The sequence below is a fragment of the Vidua chalybeata genome, chromosome 18, assembly GCF_026979565.1.
Source record: "Vidua chalybeata isolate OUT-0048 chromosome 18, bVidCha1 merged haplotype, whole genome shotgun sequence".
NCBI classification, from domain to species: Eukaryota; Metazoa; Chordata; class Aves; order Passeriformes; family Viduidae; genus Vidua; species Vidua chalybeata.
In genome coordinates, this window is record NC_071547.1 from 8,875,381 (window position 1) to 8,891,886 (window position 16,506).

The following is a 16,506-nucleotide window of genomic DNA, read 5'->3' on the forward strand; positions in this document are numbered from 1 at the left end:
AGGGCAGAGGTGCTGGGCCCAGCACACCTGTCCACAGGAGGCTTCAGCATCTGCCACTGCTCAGCCCTTCAGCACCTCCAAAATAGGAACTTGGCAAACAAAGCCAACAGAGTGCATTGCTAAGCAGAACGTTCTGCCGAGTCCCAACACCAGGACTGCGTGTTATAGGGCACTTGCCAATTCCTGAGTCAACTTTATTTATTATACACAAGAAAGGTCATGACGAATCTCAAAAGATAAAATCTGTGTCTGTCAAGTCACCTTCCTTATTTTCATTGGCCCAGACCCTCATGTTCCACACCAACAATAACAGGACATGGGTTCAGGAGGCACTCTGAGTGCAGCTTACCCTGAGATGGCCCAGGCTTGTTTTGCATTCTTCATAGAACTGATCCAGGCTGCTCAATTCTCTTTATTAGGAGGTGGTTTTTTCCCTGGATGCAATCATCACTCTGCACAACAGCCCTGCATCCGTGGAAATCCTGAAGAACAGGCACAAGATTTCAAAGCCCAGATGATGCCAAAATACCCAAATGATGCAGATGCAAGTTCTCCAGCAACATGAAGTACTCGAGATATGCTTAACTCCCAATTAGAAGAAATATCCTGGACCAATACCAGCCCAAAAAACATCCCCATGATCTCATCAACAGCTAAGGCAGCAAGATACCCCATGCACATAGATTTCTTCATTGTCATAATGAACTGTTACCTAGGAAAGACAAAAGATGGGAGCTGCCTCAGGTTCTGGGTAAATCCTTGGCTAAACCCATTCAATTGTAGCTCCAATGCTGTCATTTTCAAAGCTAGCAGGTTTAAAGATTTCCCTGGGATCCGTAGAAGTTGCAGTCACCTCTCTGGATTGCAGCAGAACACTCCCAAAAACCACAGTCTTTGCTTTAGAGTTCAGGGTAACAGTCTTGGACCACACAGTATGGATCTGCACTCCACATAACCTCATCTTTGTACAGCTTACTCTGAACTTGCAGGTGGAAAGTTCTTTTCCCACTCCTTCAGCAGCCTTTCACCTGCTGAAAAAACACCATGCTGCTCTCAGACCCAAACTTGGTTTACATTACTTTTGTTGATGTGTTGCAAGGACTCTAATTCTTGACATGAAATTCTGATTTTCTGAGATCTAGACAGCACTTTCCTGACACTGCAGGATCTTAGCAGTGACTGCTGCAGTCCCAAAGCAAAGAAATGGCCAAAACTCCTCCAACAACTCCACCCACTGGGTCATTTCTGAGGAAACATCTCCAATATCCAGAGAAGCCCCTTTGTTATCTGAACAACACTGAAGAGGAGATTGGGAAGTCATGGAGGAACACAGGTCCACTTACTATTCAGCGAGACTCCAACCTGCTGTGAGTCACATCATCTAACCTGAGGTGCTTATTTGTGGGATCAGAGAAGTGGATTCCTCTCAGGATCACTCGGAGCAGGCAAAAGTCTGTCTCATTCCCATGAATGAACACACAGAGAATCTCTTTTCTTGCATGGTCACAGTCAAATGCAAGAGTGGAGGAATCTTTCCTGTGAAAGTAAATTGTGAGGTCCACAGGGCCTCAGAGGAGATGCTCAGAGCTTTTTAACTACCTGAAACTTCTTGAAACACATGCAGACACTTGTGTGTATTATGCTTAGCAGAAAAGTCTTCCTGTTTGGGGGCAAAAGTGACAAGCAAGATTCTGCTGTTTTAAATACTGTGAAAAGCTCTTTAGAGCCAAAATCATTATTTCCCATTCATTGGGAAAACCTACTAATCCTCCACAGCCCCATCGTACTTCATCACTGAGAAATGTCAGCAGTTCCCCAGTGCTGCAGCCAGCTCTTGTCTATAGCAAAAGCCCTGCAGAGTCTAATTGCTCAGAGAGGCTGAGCCAAGGTGTGGATCTCTGAGCAGAGATTTCTGATCAGGCCAATTGTGCTGTTTAGCTGGGAGCTCTCTCTGTTCTTCCAAGTTCTCTTTCTCAGGTTCAGCATTGTTCCTGCCGGGCTCCTGCAGACACCCATTGTTCTGAAGCTCCCGGCCTTTGATGCTGCAGAACAAAACGCACAGTGTTTGTGAAAGGAGTGAAAATCAAAAAGCTTCTCAGTTACACACTTGGTTGAACAGCTCGGGCAGTTGGCTGCAGAGCACCAGGGCTGCAGAGCACCAGGGTGCCAGCACCTCTCCACAAACTGGAGGCCTTGAGCACAGCTGCAAAGTGACCCCGAAGAGGGAATGACTGGTGGTTGATGGCTATCTGGTGAACTTTCATTTCAGAACCTCCCAATTCCAAGTCCTCTTGGATTGAACGGACTTCTATTAACCTCCTTAGACACACATTTAGTAGCTGCCAGGTGAAAAATGCTGGAAATTACTTCTGCTTCAGCATTGCTCAGAATTGACAGGAGAAACACCACAGCAGCATCTAGATTTCCTGCCTCCATTTCCAAACGAATTTGTCTGGCAAGAACTGGGCAGAAGAAAGGATGTTGGTCTGAGGTGCACCAGCAGGGCCACATGGAAGGAGAGCCAGCAGGATGGGATGGCCCAGTCACAGCTGGCAAAGCTGTTGCATGGTGCAGTTATGGACCCTCAGGTCCTGCTGTGGAACACCCCCTTCCTGCCAGGGCAGTGGTTTGGGTGAAAACAGCTCTACTTTGTGTTCCATACACAGCTGTGAAGGATTTCTACTGCCACGATGGAAGGAGTCTTCCAGTCCATTTGGGTCTCTCACTTTAGTCCATGCTAAACTCTGCTGTGAAAGCACAGGCAGCACCAGGGAGAGAGCTCTCCAGAAGGATCAATCAATGGAGAAAGCTAATAATATAATAAAAAAATACTTGCACACAAGATCCAGCCAGCCGGATCTTCCTGGGACAAAGGCACTCACACTCTCTTTTACAAATATATTTTATTATTTTAATGCTTATTAAGAAATGTAACCAAGACAGACTCCGCAGCACCAGCGGCTCCTCACTGCCCAGCAGTCTGATGACTTCACAGATATGAAAACTTCACAGATTCAAAAAAACCTTTGGTCAATGCACTTTAAATACATTTACATGCACAGATTCTCCCACTCCCTTCCCCTCCCCCCAATGGTAACTGACAAAGGGAAAACAACATCTATATCATAAAACATTTAAATTAAAAGAGTAATTGTTTCATACTGACAGCATGTGCAGCAGGCTGTTCATAGTGTCTTGGTTTGCAGACCACAGAGAACCTCTCCACAGGACAGGGCAGGAACACCAGCTCCTGAGACAGTGGGGGGAGGGATGGATGTTCTCAGATCAACAGGTTCCAGTCTTGATTTTAACACATCCTTGCATGAACAGCCCCAGGAGGCAAGTAAGGTGGGAAGTTATACACAACATTGCCTCAGCCTGGGGATTCTCATCTATCTCATGCAAATGAGGAACTGGTGATTTTTGTTACTCTTTATGTGTTTTGCCATAAAGACAGCCAGAACTCAGGGTTGGAAAGAAAAAAAAAATGCTGAAATGACTCAGTGCAATTTGATGCCCAAAACAATTTGGAAGAGAACTGACTTTTAGGCAGCTGAACTTAGCAAACACCACCAGAGAGTACTGCATGCAGGTTTAATGCATTGTGGCACCACTGCAGCCTGTTTGTCCTTCCACAGAACTTGGTTGGAAGGATTTGGTTCTAGGTAGGGCCCATGCTCATGAAGCAGAAGGGGATTTGTTATACCTAGAGGTGCTCATGAAAGGGGACAAATGTGTCTGGAAAGAACATAATCCATAAGAACCATCCCTGCCTCAGTCAATATAGACCCTACAAAGTGCACACCCCAGGAAGGGCTGATCCTTGCAGTGACCCCAGGAGAGCTGTAAGGCTGTACATCCCTTCCAGAGTCCTTCTCAGCAAGTCCCACCTTGGTCTCAAGCCAGCATCATCTCTACACCCCACAGCACCTCCCAGCACATTCCTGCTCCCCTGAAATCCTCCCAAACACCTACTCTACAAATGCTCCTTCACTACCAAGAATTCCTGTCCATCCTGAGCCTCCAGTCTCCCACATCTTAGAGACTTCTGTATATCCACCAGCATCCCTTGAGGCATCTTCAAAAAATGATCAAAGGCTTAGACTATTCTATGTCATTCCAAGTCCACCTGCACCCTAGCACCAACTGGGACCAGTGAGAAACCCTTTCTGTCTCCCGTATTTCCAGCTGTCCCACCATGCCAAATTGCTTCTTGGTTCAAAAGCTGCAATTCAAACTTGCACAGAGCTTTGAAACATCACTGATCCAAATGGGACTCTGCAGGATACAGCTGTAAGTGCATTTATTTGCACACACAAAAAGCAGTGCCCTATTGAGGAGAGAGCCCCAAGAACTCTTGGTAAAATTACTCCTGGCAAATGATCAAACATTGCTTTCTCCAAAACTCTTATAAAGCAAATCAACTCTGGAGCCTAAGAGTCTTCAGGGAATGGTGAAATTCATGGAATGCCCTCACACCAAATGAGGCACCACATCTCTCTATGCATCTTCAGACTTTTTTAGCAAGAAGTTCTTGTTCAATTAAATTAGTCTCTGCTGACCCCAGCTCCTACTCTCTGGACCCACTGCACCTGGGATTCCCAGGAAGGTCTTCTCCAGCCTCTCCTGATAGTCATCTCATTCTTCCCTTTGTCTTGGCACCATCTTTATTTATCCAGAACAACTGGATCAGCTAAACGTTCTCCAGCTGGAAGAAAAATGAGTGATCCTAGGAAGTTTGGAAGGCAGGTACTTCTCTCAAGAGTGGAGAGCTGCCAGGAGAAGGAAAGAGCACACTTCATTGATGGGACTTTTTTTTTTTTATGGAGAACAAACCAAAAAGCAGGAAGCCCTGAAATTATGATCCCTAGGAAACAAGAAATATGAAGTCAAAAATTCTGTTCAAAAGGCTCCTGTTCTCCCCAACAACTGCTTCAGAAACATCCTCTGAGGGGCCATCTCAGCCATATGTTTGCCAGAAGGCCTAGCATGTAGTGCAGCTGCCATCCCTTCCTTCCTGTGACTGCAGACAGCTCCACAAACCACGCTGTCCATACCCTGCTCTTCCTCCAGCTCACAGCCCACCCCTTGACACACCCTTTTCACTTCAAGTCTTGATCACTAATATTGAAAGGGACTGGATACACTTGAGAGCAGCTCAAGCAGCAACACAAATGCTAAATTCAAGACATGTGGAAAGTCACTAAGCTCACGTGGTGATCTGGTTGGGCAGGAAAGTTTTCCAGAGCAATCTGGAAAGCAAAGCAGTCCTAAATTTGTCCATCAATATAGATCAACTTGATTCTTGGGGAACCAAGCAAGAAACTGCCACAAGTAAGTGTGGAGATGCTCAGGAAATACAGAAAGTTACCAATCCACACCAACTGTTGTAAGTCTGATCCAATGCAGTGCAAACCATCCCTTTACCAATGGCAGCTAAAGCTCAACAGGCAACACTTCTGCACTCGTGTGTGTTCCAGCACATGAGCAATGCTGGTATTTTCCCACACTTCCTTCCCTGCTCTGGGTCTTTGTGGACCTAATTGTTATTGACATGAGTGCCGGATGTAATCTTGTGTTATTCTTAGAAACATTTCAGCTCCCAGCTGAGGCCTGAAAAGAACAGCCCCCCATTTTCCTGAGTTCCTCTGCCACTGTTACAGGGGGTCAGAGAAGCCATCACACAAATAACCTACAGAAATATTGCATCAAGAAGGATCAAGAATGACAAGATCCTGAGTCACCCTGTGGAGGAGCTACCTATGACGTCAGTCACAGGGAAATGGCTCAGTGTTCCTTCATGCTGCTGGAGTGATAATCCTCTCCTCTGACGTCAGACCACGGGGAAGAGCCCTGCCAAGAAAGCAGCAGTTCAATTAAACCACAAAGTCTATTGTTTTACAAACTGGCCTGTCTTTCTGCTAAGGACTGTGGTGGCAGCCACATCTTTTTATCCCTCTCACAGTAAGCTTTGTGCTAGCCCAGAGCAGCTACATACTCAAACACATTCAGCATCATAAACGTCTCCCCACATGCATGTAGGGAAACTGGCAAAAAGAAAATTCTCCTCAAAATAAAACTGATTTTTCATTTTAATAGTTCACAATATATAAAATAAACATGGAATAAAACCACACAGACCTAACCTGCTCTTCCTCAAGTATGAAAATCCCCCTTGGCTTCTGAAATGTTAGTGGACAGACATGAGGAGGAACCAGACTGGGGGAGGATATTTCTGATGTTTTCAGCTAGGGAATAAGCTTCAGACCCCTGGAATTACCAGACTTTTCACTTCCTAATAGGACTTTTCACTTCCTAATAGGACCACTACTGCCTGTAGTGTACCAGACGGCTGGTAGTACTGGACATGGATTATTTGTCTGAAAAACACAACCCAGACAATCTTCAGGTAGAATTCAAGCTGATGTGGTTTTTTGCTGTCCTTGAGCTCTGGACTTCCTTAATTTTCCTTCCAGAAAATTACCAAATTGCAGTGAAACACCTCTGCAACAAACCACAGCAGTGTGTACACTTGCTGCAGCACAAATTTGCCTGTTCTCTTCTACAGAAAGTAGAATCTGCAGTTTCTAAGCTGAGTTCCAATCTTACTAACACCTTTCAGATTCTCAGAGCAGGAGCATCTTCTAACCAGACAGAGCCCAGAGCTGCCTCTGTTGGCCTCTGCACCACAGGGACACATCAGGCTTCACAAGAAAAAACTGAAATCACAGGAGAAAAGGGTTTTTAAATAAAGCTCATTGCAATTCCAAAATTAGGTCAAGGTATGTGTGTGGGTTACTCTCTATCCCAAGAAAGAAGTAAAAAAAAACGTGCCTCAGCCTGTTGAGTGAGGATGAAGATGACTGAAATATGGAATATTACCTCCCCTCACACACATCTGGGGCCATGGAAAGAATTTGCATTCTAGGAGCTCAGGAGGAGAAGCACAGAGGCAGGGGGAAAGCAGAAGGCACCACCAGCCTAAAAAGAGATCACACACTCACAGCCCTTCACAGCCCTGCCCTGAGGACACAGCCCACAGCCCTGGCCCCCAGCACCACGTCCTGCTAACAGCCCTTTTGCAAAGGGAAATCCTTGGCAAGGCTCAGCTTTGGTGATTTGTTGGACAAAGTGGAGTGCTAAGAGGTTATATTTGCCATGTGCATCTGGAACACTGAACACTCAGGGAACGGGTATGAGTTCTTGCCCATCTTTTATAAGTTAACATAAAGTAACCTTATCATCACATGGAAAAAAACCATTTGAGCAACCTGTTGCAGAATAAGCTTTAAGAACACAAACTGAAAGACAAAGTGCCATGGTTGAAAGTATCCAGAGTTCCCATCAGGTAAATTCCTTCCCTCTCCAAACAGCTCCTGGCATCCTTCCTGACAATAGATTTTGCTATCCCCCCTTATGCTTGTTGCAGGGCCACAGTACTCAGAGGCCCTTCCCAGTTGCTCTTTGTTATTCAGGGAATACTTCCAGCCACGCTTCTATTTCCATTGGTAAAGACAGCAAAACCAACACTCAACCACAGGCACAGTGCAGCAAAGTGTCCCGAAATCCCTGCATCAGCAGTCTCCCAGTGCTGAACTTGGAATGCCATCCTCGACCTTGGCCCTGCTCTTGGTGACAGGTCATTGATGGGTAACTTGTCCCTCCTTCCTTAGTCCACTTCAGTGCTCTCTTGGCTTTTCTCCAGTCTAGTATTTAGGATCATCCAATAGTCCTGGATATGGACACCTTTCTCCACAGCGATCTGAATACACTGCTCTCCCCCCGCCCCCCCACCTCCGTTCTGCCATGGCAGATGTCACCAATGGAAAAAAAAAAATAATTCTACCAGGAAAACTTCTAAAGTCTCATCAGGAAACATCAGCTGCAGCAAAGGCTGCTCTTTCCAGATCTGAGTAAGACACCTGGGCATCAATTAGCTCTTCACTGTGAAGCTCCCTATTCAGGCAAGCATCTGAGAGAATCCCATTTTTGCAGGAATGTGGGAGATGCCCATTTGTCTCCAAGTCCAGAGCATTTCCATTCTGGTGCCATTCCAAGCCAGCTTTGCATTTGTTTAAGTCCTGCTTTTCGGGATCCCTGTGGATCTCTCCGTTGGTGTATACCTCTAGTGCATACTCACTGATCCGTATGCTGGCGTTCTCTGCGTCCCCGCCGTGGGTGGAAGTCCTGGAGCTGGCTGCTCCCGCCTTGAACGGCTCCTTGCGGCCCAGGATGTGCTGGCTGATGATTTTACGGAAGGTGTGTCGGAACTCCCTGATGCGGTAGGCATAAATTAGAGGGTTTACAACCGAGTTAGCGTGAGACAGGATAATAGCCAGATACATCAGCCAGAGGGGAGCGTGGGCGCAATTTGGGCAAAAAAGGGTAAAGCAGTTAATGATGTGTAGTGGAAGCCAGCAGACTGCAAACAGCCCGACAATGATGGCTAAAGACTTGGCTGCATGGACTTCCTTCTGCAACGTGGAGCGGGAACGTTCCCCATGTACCATCTTGTTCTCCATCTGCTTGAGCTGGCGCCGGGCTGCCATGAAGATTTTCAAGTAGATACCAAACATGAGAAGGAGGGGCAGGAGCACACAGGCAAAGAAGTTGTAGTAGACCATGTACTCCATGGTGACCACAGCCTCGAAGAGACACGCCACCATGCTGTTGCTGCAGTTGATGGGAGAGGACCAGTTGGAGCCCAGCTCTTCGATCTGGGCACGCTTGTGCCACCCCAGCATTGGGGTCAGGCCGATGATGAAGGACAACACCCAGCAGATGGCAATGATGCCTTTGGCTCGAGAGCCGGTCACCAAGCCATTGTACCTGTAAAGCAGAGGAGATGGAAGCTGTATCAGTGTCATTCAACAAGCTGCTGGCACCTACACAACCTCACAATGGCCCCATGTTCCAGAAGACAGTGAGAAAGGCACCTGCTTCATCAGAGGGGCCTTTTCACTGATGTGCAGAACCCATGCAGTACACCAAGGACATGGTGACACTGTGAGCCACCTACTTCCCTTCCCTTTCCTTTAAGCAGTGAATAGTTGACAGAAAAGCAGGGAAATTAATTCAGTTTTCATCTGTGCTCCTTCACTCCACCAGTCCACTTGGGTGTGCACATAGATCTTGCAGCCTGGATAACCAAGAGCACTGCTCTGACCCTTGTGATGAAGACCACCGTGGGTCTCTTGCCAAAGGCTAAGGCAGCGTCTCCTTCCTGGCAAAGGAGCAGCCTTTTAGCATGGAATTGTTAGGTCTGTCTTGCAGTAGATCTGTAAACCAAATAGCACAAAAGAGCCTGGAGGCACAGTGCCACCAGCCCTGCATCCACATTCTGGTGTGCTCCAGGGAAGTCCTCCTGGCTCAGCTGCAGCAGCCAGGTTGGCATTGCCTGCATGGCACTCTGTTCCTCAATGGCACTTTCAGGAAAACCAGCACCACCAACTTTCTTGAAATAACTGAGGCAAGTCAGCAGTTTTCCTCATCAGCCCAGCTAAGTCGACCCCATGTGTTTCTCAGAAAAGAGGAATTAAGCTGGGAACAATTCCCTGACTAAGGTATGCCATGGCCTGCACTGCACACACCAAGGGGACCTCAGTGGTGGAGGTATTGATGCCTGGCTGAAGCCAGCGCTGTTAACAGTAAACTTTCCAAGATCTGTTGAAAGAAACAATAAGCAACATGGTAAGAATCTGACAGAGTGCAGCAGAGACCTTGGTTAGTTTGAAATATCAGCCAGTTTCCAGGGCCTCACAGGTTTCTGCGAGTCCTGAGCTGACTCCACCAGTTCTCCCCTCTGAAAATGTAAATTAGGGCAGCAGTTTAACATTTCAATGCAATTTCCTTCCCTGGGTAATGCTCAGCATGGAAAGTAGATGGCTGGATTCCCACATTGTGCAGCATGGGTCCCACACTGTATTTGACCGGACAGTAGCCCTGGGCTCCCAGTGTTTACTCAGTGCTCCTTCTCCCTCTGTCCCCAGTTCTCTCCGAAAACAAACTTTACAAGAAATAATACAACAAGCCACAGAAATCTTTCCATCTCCCAGTGAAATAATTACTCCCACAGGTTCATGCTCCTATCCCAACACAAGTTCAAGACAGGGGAGAAGAGTGGCTGCTTTTGCACAGTAAAGAATGGAGATCCTGCACATGCTTTAAATCCCTGACAATAGACTTTGGAAAAAAACAAGACTCATCAGGCTTGAATTTCCCTTTCTCAGTTGCATTTTAAAACCAGAAAAGAGTAAGTGGATAAGGGAGCCAACCACACAATTCCCAGCACGAAAAACACACCTAAATTGCCCTTCCAGAAATGAGGAAGGAATTCAGCTGATTCTGAGGGAGAAAAAGGTTTTTTCCAGCAATTAGTGGATCCTGCCCAGTGCTTTAAGGATGCAAAGCGCACGGCATGAATGGTAGCAGAGAGCTGCTCCATTCAGACCTCATCAACACATCAAAACAGCATCTGTGCTTTGAAATGTACACTCAGGGAGCAAGAGAGTGGCTGGAGGCCCTTGAAGCCTGAAAAAACAATAAAACAAACCAACCGACCAAAACAAAACAAACAAAACCAAAACAAAAACACAAAAAAACACCCCACAAAAACAAATCCCAAAAACATCCCACAACCATCAAAACCCTGCAGCCCTGGAATTAGCTACATCTTGTCAGAGGAATTTTGAAATTGTGCAGCTGTTATCCCACGACTAGAGATGTCCCTTCCCTTCCACTAAAAATATATTCACTACTGCTCCAGACAAACACCCCGCCACACTTCCCCCTCCCTCTTGTCCTCTGGGGATTCCCATGCTTTATAAGGCTTCAGAACAGCACTGAATCCAAGCAGCTTCCCAGCTGCAGAGCATTGTGCTGGAGTGCATGTCCATGACACCTTGCTCAATAACTCTGAGGGTCAGGACAGAAAGCTCACAGCATCTCCTGACAAAGCCAATGGCCTTGTGCTGGCCAGGTACCCACTGAGAAGTGTCAATTTGTTTAGGAGAGCTTAATTTCTCGGATCCACATGAGGCACCTCTGACTGAGTTGGCTGAGGTAGCATTATAATCCAGATGGGCTTTCCTGGACTCTTTCCTCTTATCCACTTGGAGATGTCATTGAAGACATTGTGTACATCTTTGTGTACTTTGTCTCAGTATCTTTCCAGGCTCACAGCAGCCAGGCCAAAGCCACTCTCTATATCCTCAGTGCTGCAGAGCTCTACAGGGTAACTTCAGGGCTTCCCAGACTCATCCCCTCCCCTGGGAGTTGCTGGCACCATGCAGGAGACACAACCTGCTGAAAGGAGCTGGTCACACCTGCAGCCCATGATCTGCATAGCTGGCAGGTGACTTTGCAGCATGTCTGATGTGTCCCGACAGCACTGGATTGTCTGTGCACCAACAGTTCTGCTTCCTGGAAATAACACACTAGCTACACAAACAACCACTTCTGCTTGTGAAATTCCAGACAAAGGACGTGACTGCAGAGCACAGGGATGCTCATGGTGGGGATAGAGTCACATGTGTCCTCTAAAAAACAAACCCAACTTTTGCAAACACCTGAAAATGTGAAAGTTTTCCCCAAAATAGTTTCAACCTGCCCTGCTGCTCTCCCAACCAACCAGCTGGTAAAATGGAGCAGGAGAACAGCTGCCCTTGGTGAATGTACAGCTCCTCTGGGCTGCCTAGAGTAACCTGGCTGTGGATGTGCCACTTCTGGGTCCTTGGACTAAGTCCTGTGCCATGAAGACAAAGATTCCTGCAGAGTCTCTGAGATTGGGTGGGAGACAAAGCTGGTAGTCTGTCCAGAGTGTCTTCAGGGAGAAGTTAAGATCTTTCAATACACTGAGTGATATGTAGCTGCCCTAACTCACCATCACAATGTCCAGCCATCCTGCTGCTTGTCTTCCAAACCCTCCTTTGGTGGACAGCACTGCACATCCTCTGTCAGGTGTGGAGCATTTTTGAGAGACCTTTACTGCATCACCCAGAATGCCTGTGCTCAGCTGAGGGCTTTGTTCTGAATTCCAGCACTGCTCAAAGGTGTTTAACAAATCACTACAAAATGCTGCTCACCAAGCACATCCACTCAACAACACACAGCTCAGGCAGCTGCAGCCATCATGGACAGGACCAAGCCAGATATTACATGTATGTGGAAATGAGAGACCCTGGCAATCCCAGATCATCCAGGAAATCTGTGACAGGGCAAGAAATCACACTGAAACCTTCACATGTACCAACTAAGCAACCCTTCCCAAACCACTCAGTCCAGAACCTTCCTCTCTATTGCCAGGTACCAACTGATCCTGGTGTTTATCCACGCTATGGAGATGGGAGAGGTGGGGTCCCACAGGTGGGCACAGGTACCCAGCATTATCTCCTCTAAACAGCAGAAGCAGGAATGATGGGCAGACACAGTTCTGCTTGTGACGTGATCAGCTTCCTGAATAAAACCTTGGTAACAGCAAGTTCTGTGCAGGCCATGAAGGCACTGCTTTCAAAGCTGTGCCCATTTAAAAGAAGGAGGGGAATTACTCTGTTTTCACATCAGCTGAACCTGCCTTAAATCTATTTAACATATGAGCATATGTAGGAAATGCCTACCATAAAGTCAACAGGTTTATGGTGAGCAAGGAAAGAAATAAGTCCACATATGGCTCAAAGTGGCAATAAAACATTAAAACCCTGATTCACTGGTTTACATGCTCACATATGAGCATTTCAGAAAGGAACCCTAGGGAATTAAAGCAACTACTGGAACAGGCTGTTCTCAGCTCAAAGGTCCCTTGCACATCCTATACTTTATTCAGGGTTGGTGTTCATCTCCCCTGTTCTTCCTAGGCTTTGGGAAGCCAGTTCTTCATGTCCTCTGGCAGAAAAACACCCCAATGCCACCTCAGAACTGCAGTTTAAATCACCACCACATGGGATAAATGAGTCCCAAAGCTCCAAACATCAGGGAGCTGCACCTTAAATAATGTTTCCCCAGAGAAGCATTGCAGCAGCAAAAGCAGTTTTCACCAGAGGAAAAGGCCTGCAGTTGGCACTGTATGACCGACGTGTTTCATGCTCGAATCCAGCACAGAGAGCAAGCAGCAACCTCAGTAACCTCAGCAAACTTTTCTGCTTGGCTGCAGGAAGGAAAATTTCCCCTCTCTTCCAGTGTGTTGGAGCTACCTGTCCTTCCCCTGGGAATGTCTTTACACAAATGCCTGCACCGGAGCACGTGGCTGGGCGCGCTGCCCACGGAGCCCTTGCTGGCACCACGGTGCCTGGAAAGCAGCAATTGTTCTTGGCCCAGGGCTTCATCTTGGGGCTCAGACTCACAGCCAGTTTTGTTCAGAGCACCTGGGGGTTTGACATTAGCCAGTGCAGGTTTTCAGGTACCTGCCATGCGAGAGACCTCATTTGTCCTAGAGTGAACAATGGCTCGGGCTCCCTTCCTTGGGAGTGCCTTACTGCCACTTGCAGAGTGTTTCATTTGTATAAAATCTGGCAGAATTCAGCAAAATGCCTGAGAACTTGTGGAAAATTGAACAAAAATTCTACAAATTCTACAAAACGTTTCAATTGTTTGAAAGGCAGAACACATAAGATATTCACAAATTAGTTTTTATCCATTTTAAAATTTCACCTATAAATGTCTTTTCTCATTGCAGTTTTTTGGAGGAGGGTCTTTTATCCACAGAAAAATAATTTCAAAGTTAACTAATAATGTACCTAGGGGTCCAAAACCAAGCGGTATCAGAAAACTCACTCTTCTGCCTTCTTAATACTGACAGTTGATTTCTGTGGGAATGCGCATCCACATATACAGTTATCTTCATTAGGACAAATCAGACATGAAATATTTAAAGAGAAACAGAAGAACAAAGCACAGGTTTGGCCCTTTTTGGTTTTGCTAGAGTGAAAGAAGTCTGATTTATTAATGATTCAGCTAATGAATATTAGGAATACCTGGTGGTACCTCTCATGTCCCGTGAGGAGGAAAAGGAGCCTTCCAGGTATTAAAGGATGTGGTGAAAACAACATACTGTTAGTGGCAGAACTTTCCTTCAAGTTGTTTGACCCATTTTTGAGACAAACAGCTATTAGAAAAAGAAAAAACGTGAGGATGTGGGCAATCTAAATTATACCACATTTCCCTCTTCAGACAATCAGCTTTCACTTCCTCAGCGTGTCTGAGGCTATAAATGCTTATTCATCCATAAATTCTAAAGGGGAAACACAATTGACAAGTACATCACTCCTGCTGTGAAAGAACAAACCAGCAGAGGACAGAGAGGAGGAGGAACCCATGGATTTACCTGTGGGTTTCTGCATCCAATCAGTCCCTCTGTTCCTGGGGCAGAAGAGGGTGTGCTCTGTTTTTTCCAAAACAAGATAGTGAAACCGGTGTCATGCCCAGCACTGATGTAGTCTGGTTTTTTGAAAAGACTCTTTACCTTGGCTGTACCAGGAAATTAGATTTTCAAGACAATATAGTCACAGTGATAGCCCAAAATGTGGGCAGAAATCCAGATTTTTAAAATCCCTTTCCTGGCAAGTCATCCTCTAGCAATAAGAGTGCTTAAACTGTCAGCAGCCGTCCTCAGAGTTACCTCATGAGAGATGAAATCAAGACATCAGCCCTTCTCAAAACCATTTCAGAGGCAGCTCCCAGGGGCTACTCAATATATTTCCTTGTACCATCTATCATTATTTTGGTTTATAAACTGAAATCATCTATAGCAGAACTGTAGAAAAGTAGAGACAGTTGAGTTTATAGGTAACTATTACCAACAGAGATTTCTCTGCAATGGAATGGAATAGTTATTCCTTACATCTACATCAAAACTAAAGGCTGTAAAAGGTATGACCAATAGGGTTTGGACACTACTCATTAAATGCAATGTTATAGAGCACAAACTTGCTGAGGCAAGGATTCAGGAAAGACTTGGCTGCACTGGTCCACATGGAAAGGCAATTTCCGCTCTCCAGGGCTCCCATTCTGGTTTTGAGCAGGAGGTTTGTGTTAATTGACATAAGTGCTGCATGACCAAAGTATTCAGAAGAGACAGGACTAAATTGTACAGATCAGCACAAGTGATTTAAGCTCAAGAAGAGTGAGGATGTCCAAAAACTCAAACTCAAGAGCACAAAAATCAGAAATTTGTTCCATTTTGCAGCCATGTTGGTTGTTCAGGAGATGAAGGCAGTCTCTCCTTTCCTGAGAGCATGCTGCATCCTCCTAAGGACAAGACAGGAAGGAAGGAGACTCCTACAATTCTCCTGCAGCAGCCTCTCCAGGGGCTTCCTCTCCATCTCTGGAGCTCAGCGAGTGCCTCGGAGCACTGTCGCAGCAACGCAGCGCTGCCTCGCGCCCACGGGCACACACAGCCATCACAACAACCTGCTCCTGCCAAACTGAACTGAGCAGCAGCCCCTGTGTGCATGGCAAAACTTCCCCTTGTCCCATGTCAGCCTCCCTGGTTGCACACTAAGTAGCAGCCAGTCCTAGTCATTAAAATGTCCTTTTCTTTCTTTAAACTGCAGAGACCACAAAATCCCCATCTGTAGGCGTGGGTTGTGACAAGCCTCCACCTTCACCTAACCTATGCTGTGCTGCCAGAGGCAGTGCCTGAGCCAGTCCAAATCTTACTAAGGCCTTTCTGCTTCCTCTCCCTTCACATTTAACAGACCCCTGAGAGAAAACCCCACCCCTCTCCCCCCAGCCCTGCTGCTACAGCTTCAAGCAGAACCCCCCTCCTCCCCACGGGGAGGGGGACAAGCTGACCTCACCCCCTTTCTGCCCTCCACCATCCCTCTGGTGCCACTGCTGCAGCTCAGGGCACAGTTTGCCTAGGCATGGAGTGGTAGCTCCCAGGCAGCACCTCTGTGATGCCATGGACACCCACCACAGGAGAACAGAGAAGAACAGGAAAAGGAAGCAACCAGAAAATCCACCAGCCAAAGCAGACTTTGAGACCTAGAAAAGTTGCTTTCAAAATACAGGAGAAAAAGAACCAATCCTCATTTAACTTTTCCTTCCTTGATTCATCTCCAGACCTGTGGTTTTTAGGGATGTTGAGCCCTCACCACCCCAGCCCAGCCCGTGCTTACCTGAGGGGTATTCGGATGGCAATGATTCTGTCGATGGCGATAGCAAGGAGGCTGAAGATGGAGCTCTGAGTCAAGACCAGGACAAAGCAGGCAATGAAAAGGCAGCCATAGAAGAAGGCACAGAAGCCAGTGCTGATGGTGATGGCAAAGGGGATTGCCAGCACTCCCACAGCAATGTCAGCAGCAGCCAGGGACACCACAAAATAGTTGGTGACGTTCTGCAAGTTGCTGTTCAAATAGACGGCCCAGCAGACCAGGATGTTGCCCAGGATGGCCAGCACGGCGATGATCAGTTCCAGGATGATGTAGGCTATGTCTGAGAGGAAGTCGTCCTTCCCATGTACTAGCATGGTGAGAACAACCAGGCCCAAAGCTCAGCGTTCATATCTGCAGA

The 16,506-nt window shown here is 46.7% G+C and overlaps 1 protein-coding gene and 1 long non-coding RNA gene across 5 annotated transcripts; one reads left to right on the top strand and one right to left on the bottom strand.

Moving 5' to 3' along the window:
- Positions 1–2,923: 2,923 nt before the first annotated feature.
- ADORA2A (adenosine A2a receptor) lies at positions 2,924–16,480 on the bottom strand. Of its 4 annotated transcripts, none has more exons than XM_053959039.1 (4): positions 16,113–16,480; positions 8,141–8,829; positions 3,167–3,250; positions 2,924–3,004 (listed from the first exon to the last, which is right to left on the bottom strand). In XM_053959039.1, the coding sequence occupies exons 1-3, from the start codon at positions 16,460–16,462 to the stop codon at positions 3,186–3,188; spliced, it is 1,104 nt and encodes a 367-aa protein (XP_053815014.1). In that variant the 5' UTR covers positions 16,463–16,480; the 3' UTR covers positions 2,924–3,004; positions 3,167–3,185. The 4 variants fall into 4 exon arrangements, with proteins under 4 accessions (XP_053815014.1, XP_053815015.1, XP_053815013.1 ...); XM_053959040.1 differs by lacking the exon at positions 2,924–3,004 and adding an exon at positions 5,761–5,853 and having other exon boundaries at positions 3,172–3,250; XM_053959041.1 differs by lacking the exons at positions 2,924–3,004; positions 3,167–3,250 and having other exon boundaries at positions 8,172–8,274; positions 8,508–8,829.
- LOC128796954 (uncharacterized) lies at positions 8,960–10,198 on the top strand. Its single transcript, XR_008433952.1, has 3 exons — positions 8,960–9,006; positions 9,109–9,563; positions 10,076–10,198. It is a non-coding gene; the product is annotated as an uncharacterized LOC128796954 (long non-coding RNA).
- Positions 16,481–16,506: the final 26 nt, after the last annotated feature.

Coding starts and splice junctions, on each gene's coding strand:
- ADORA2A (XM_053959038.1), bottom strand. CDS start 16,462: ATGCTAGTACATGGGAAGGACGACTTCCTCTCAGACATAGCCTACATC. Junction 8,830..16,112: donor GCCATCCGAATACCCCTCAG/GTAAGCACGGGC, acceptor TCTGCTTTACAG/GTACAATGGCTTGGTGACCG.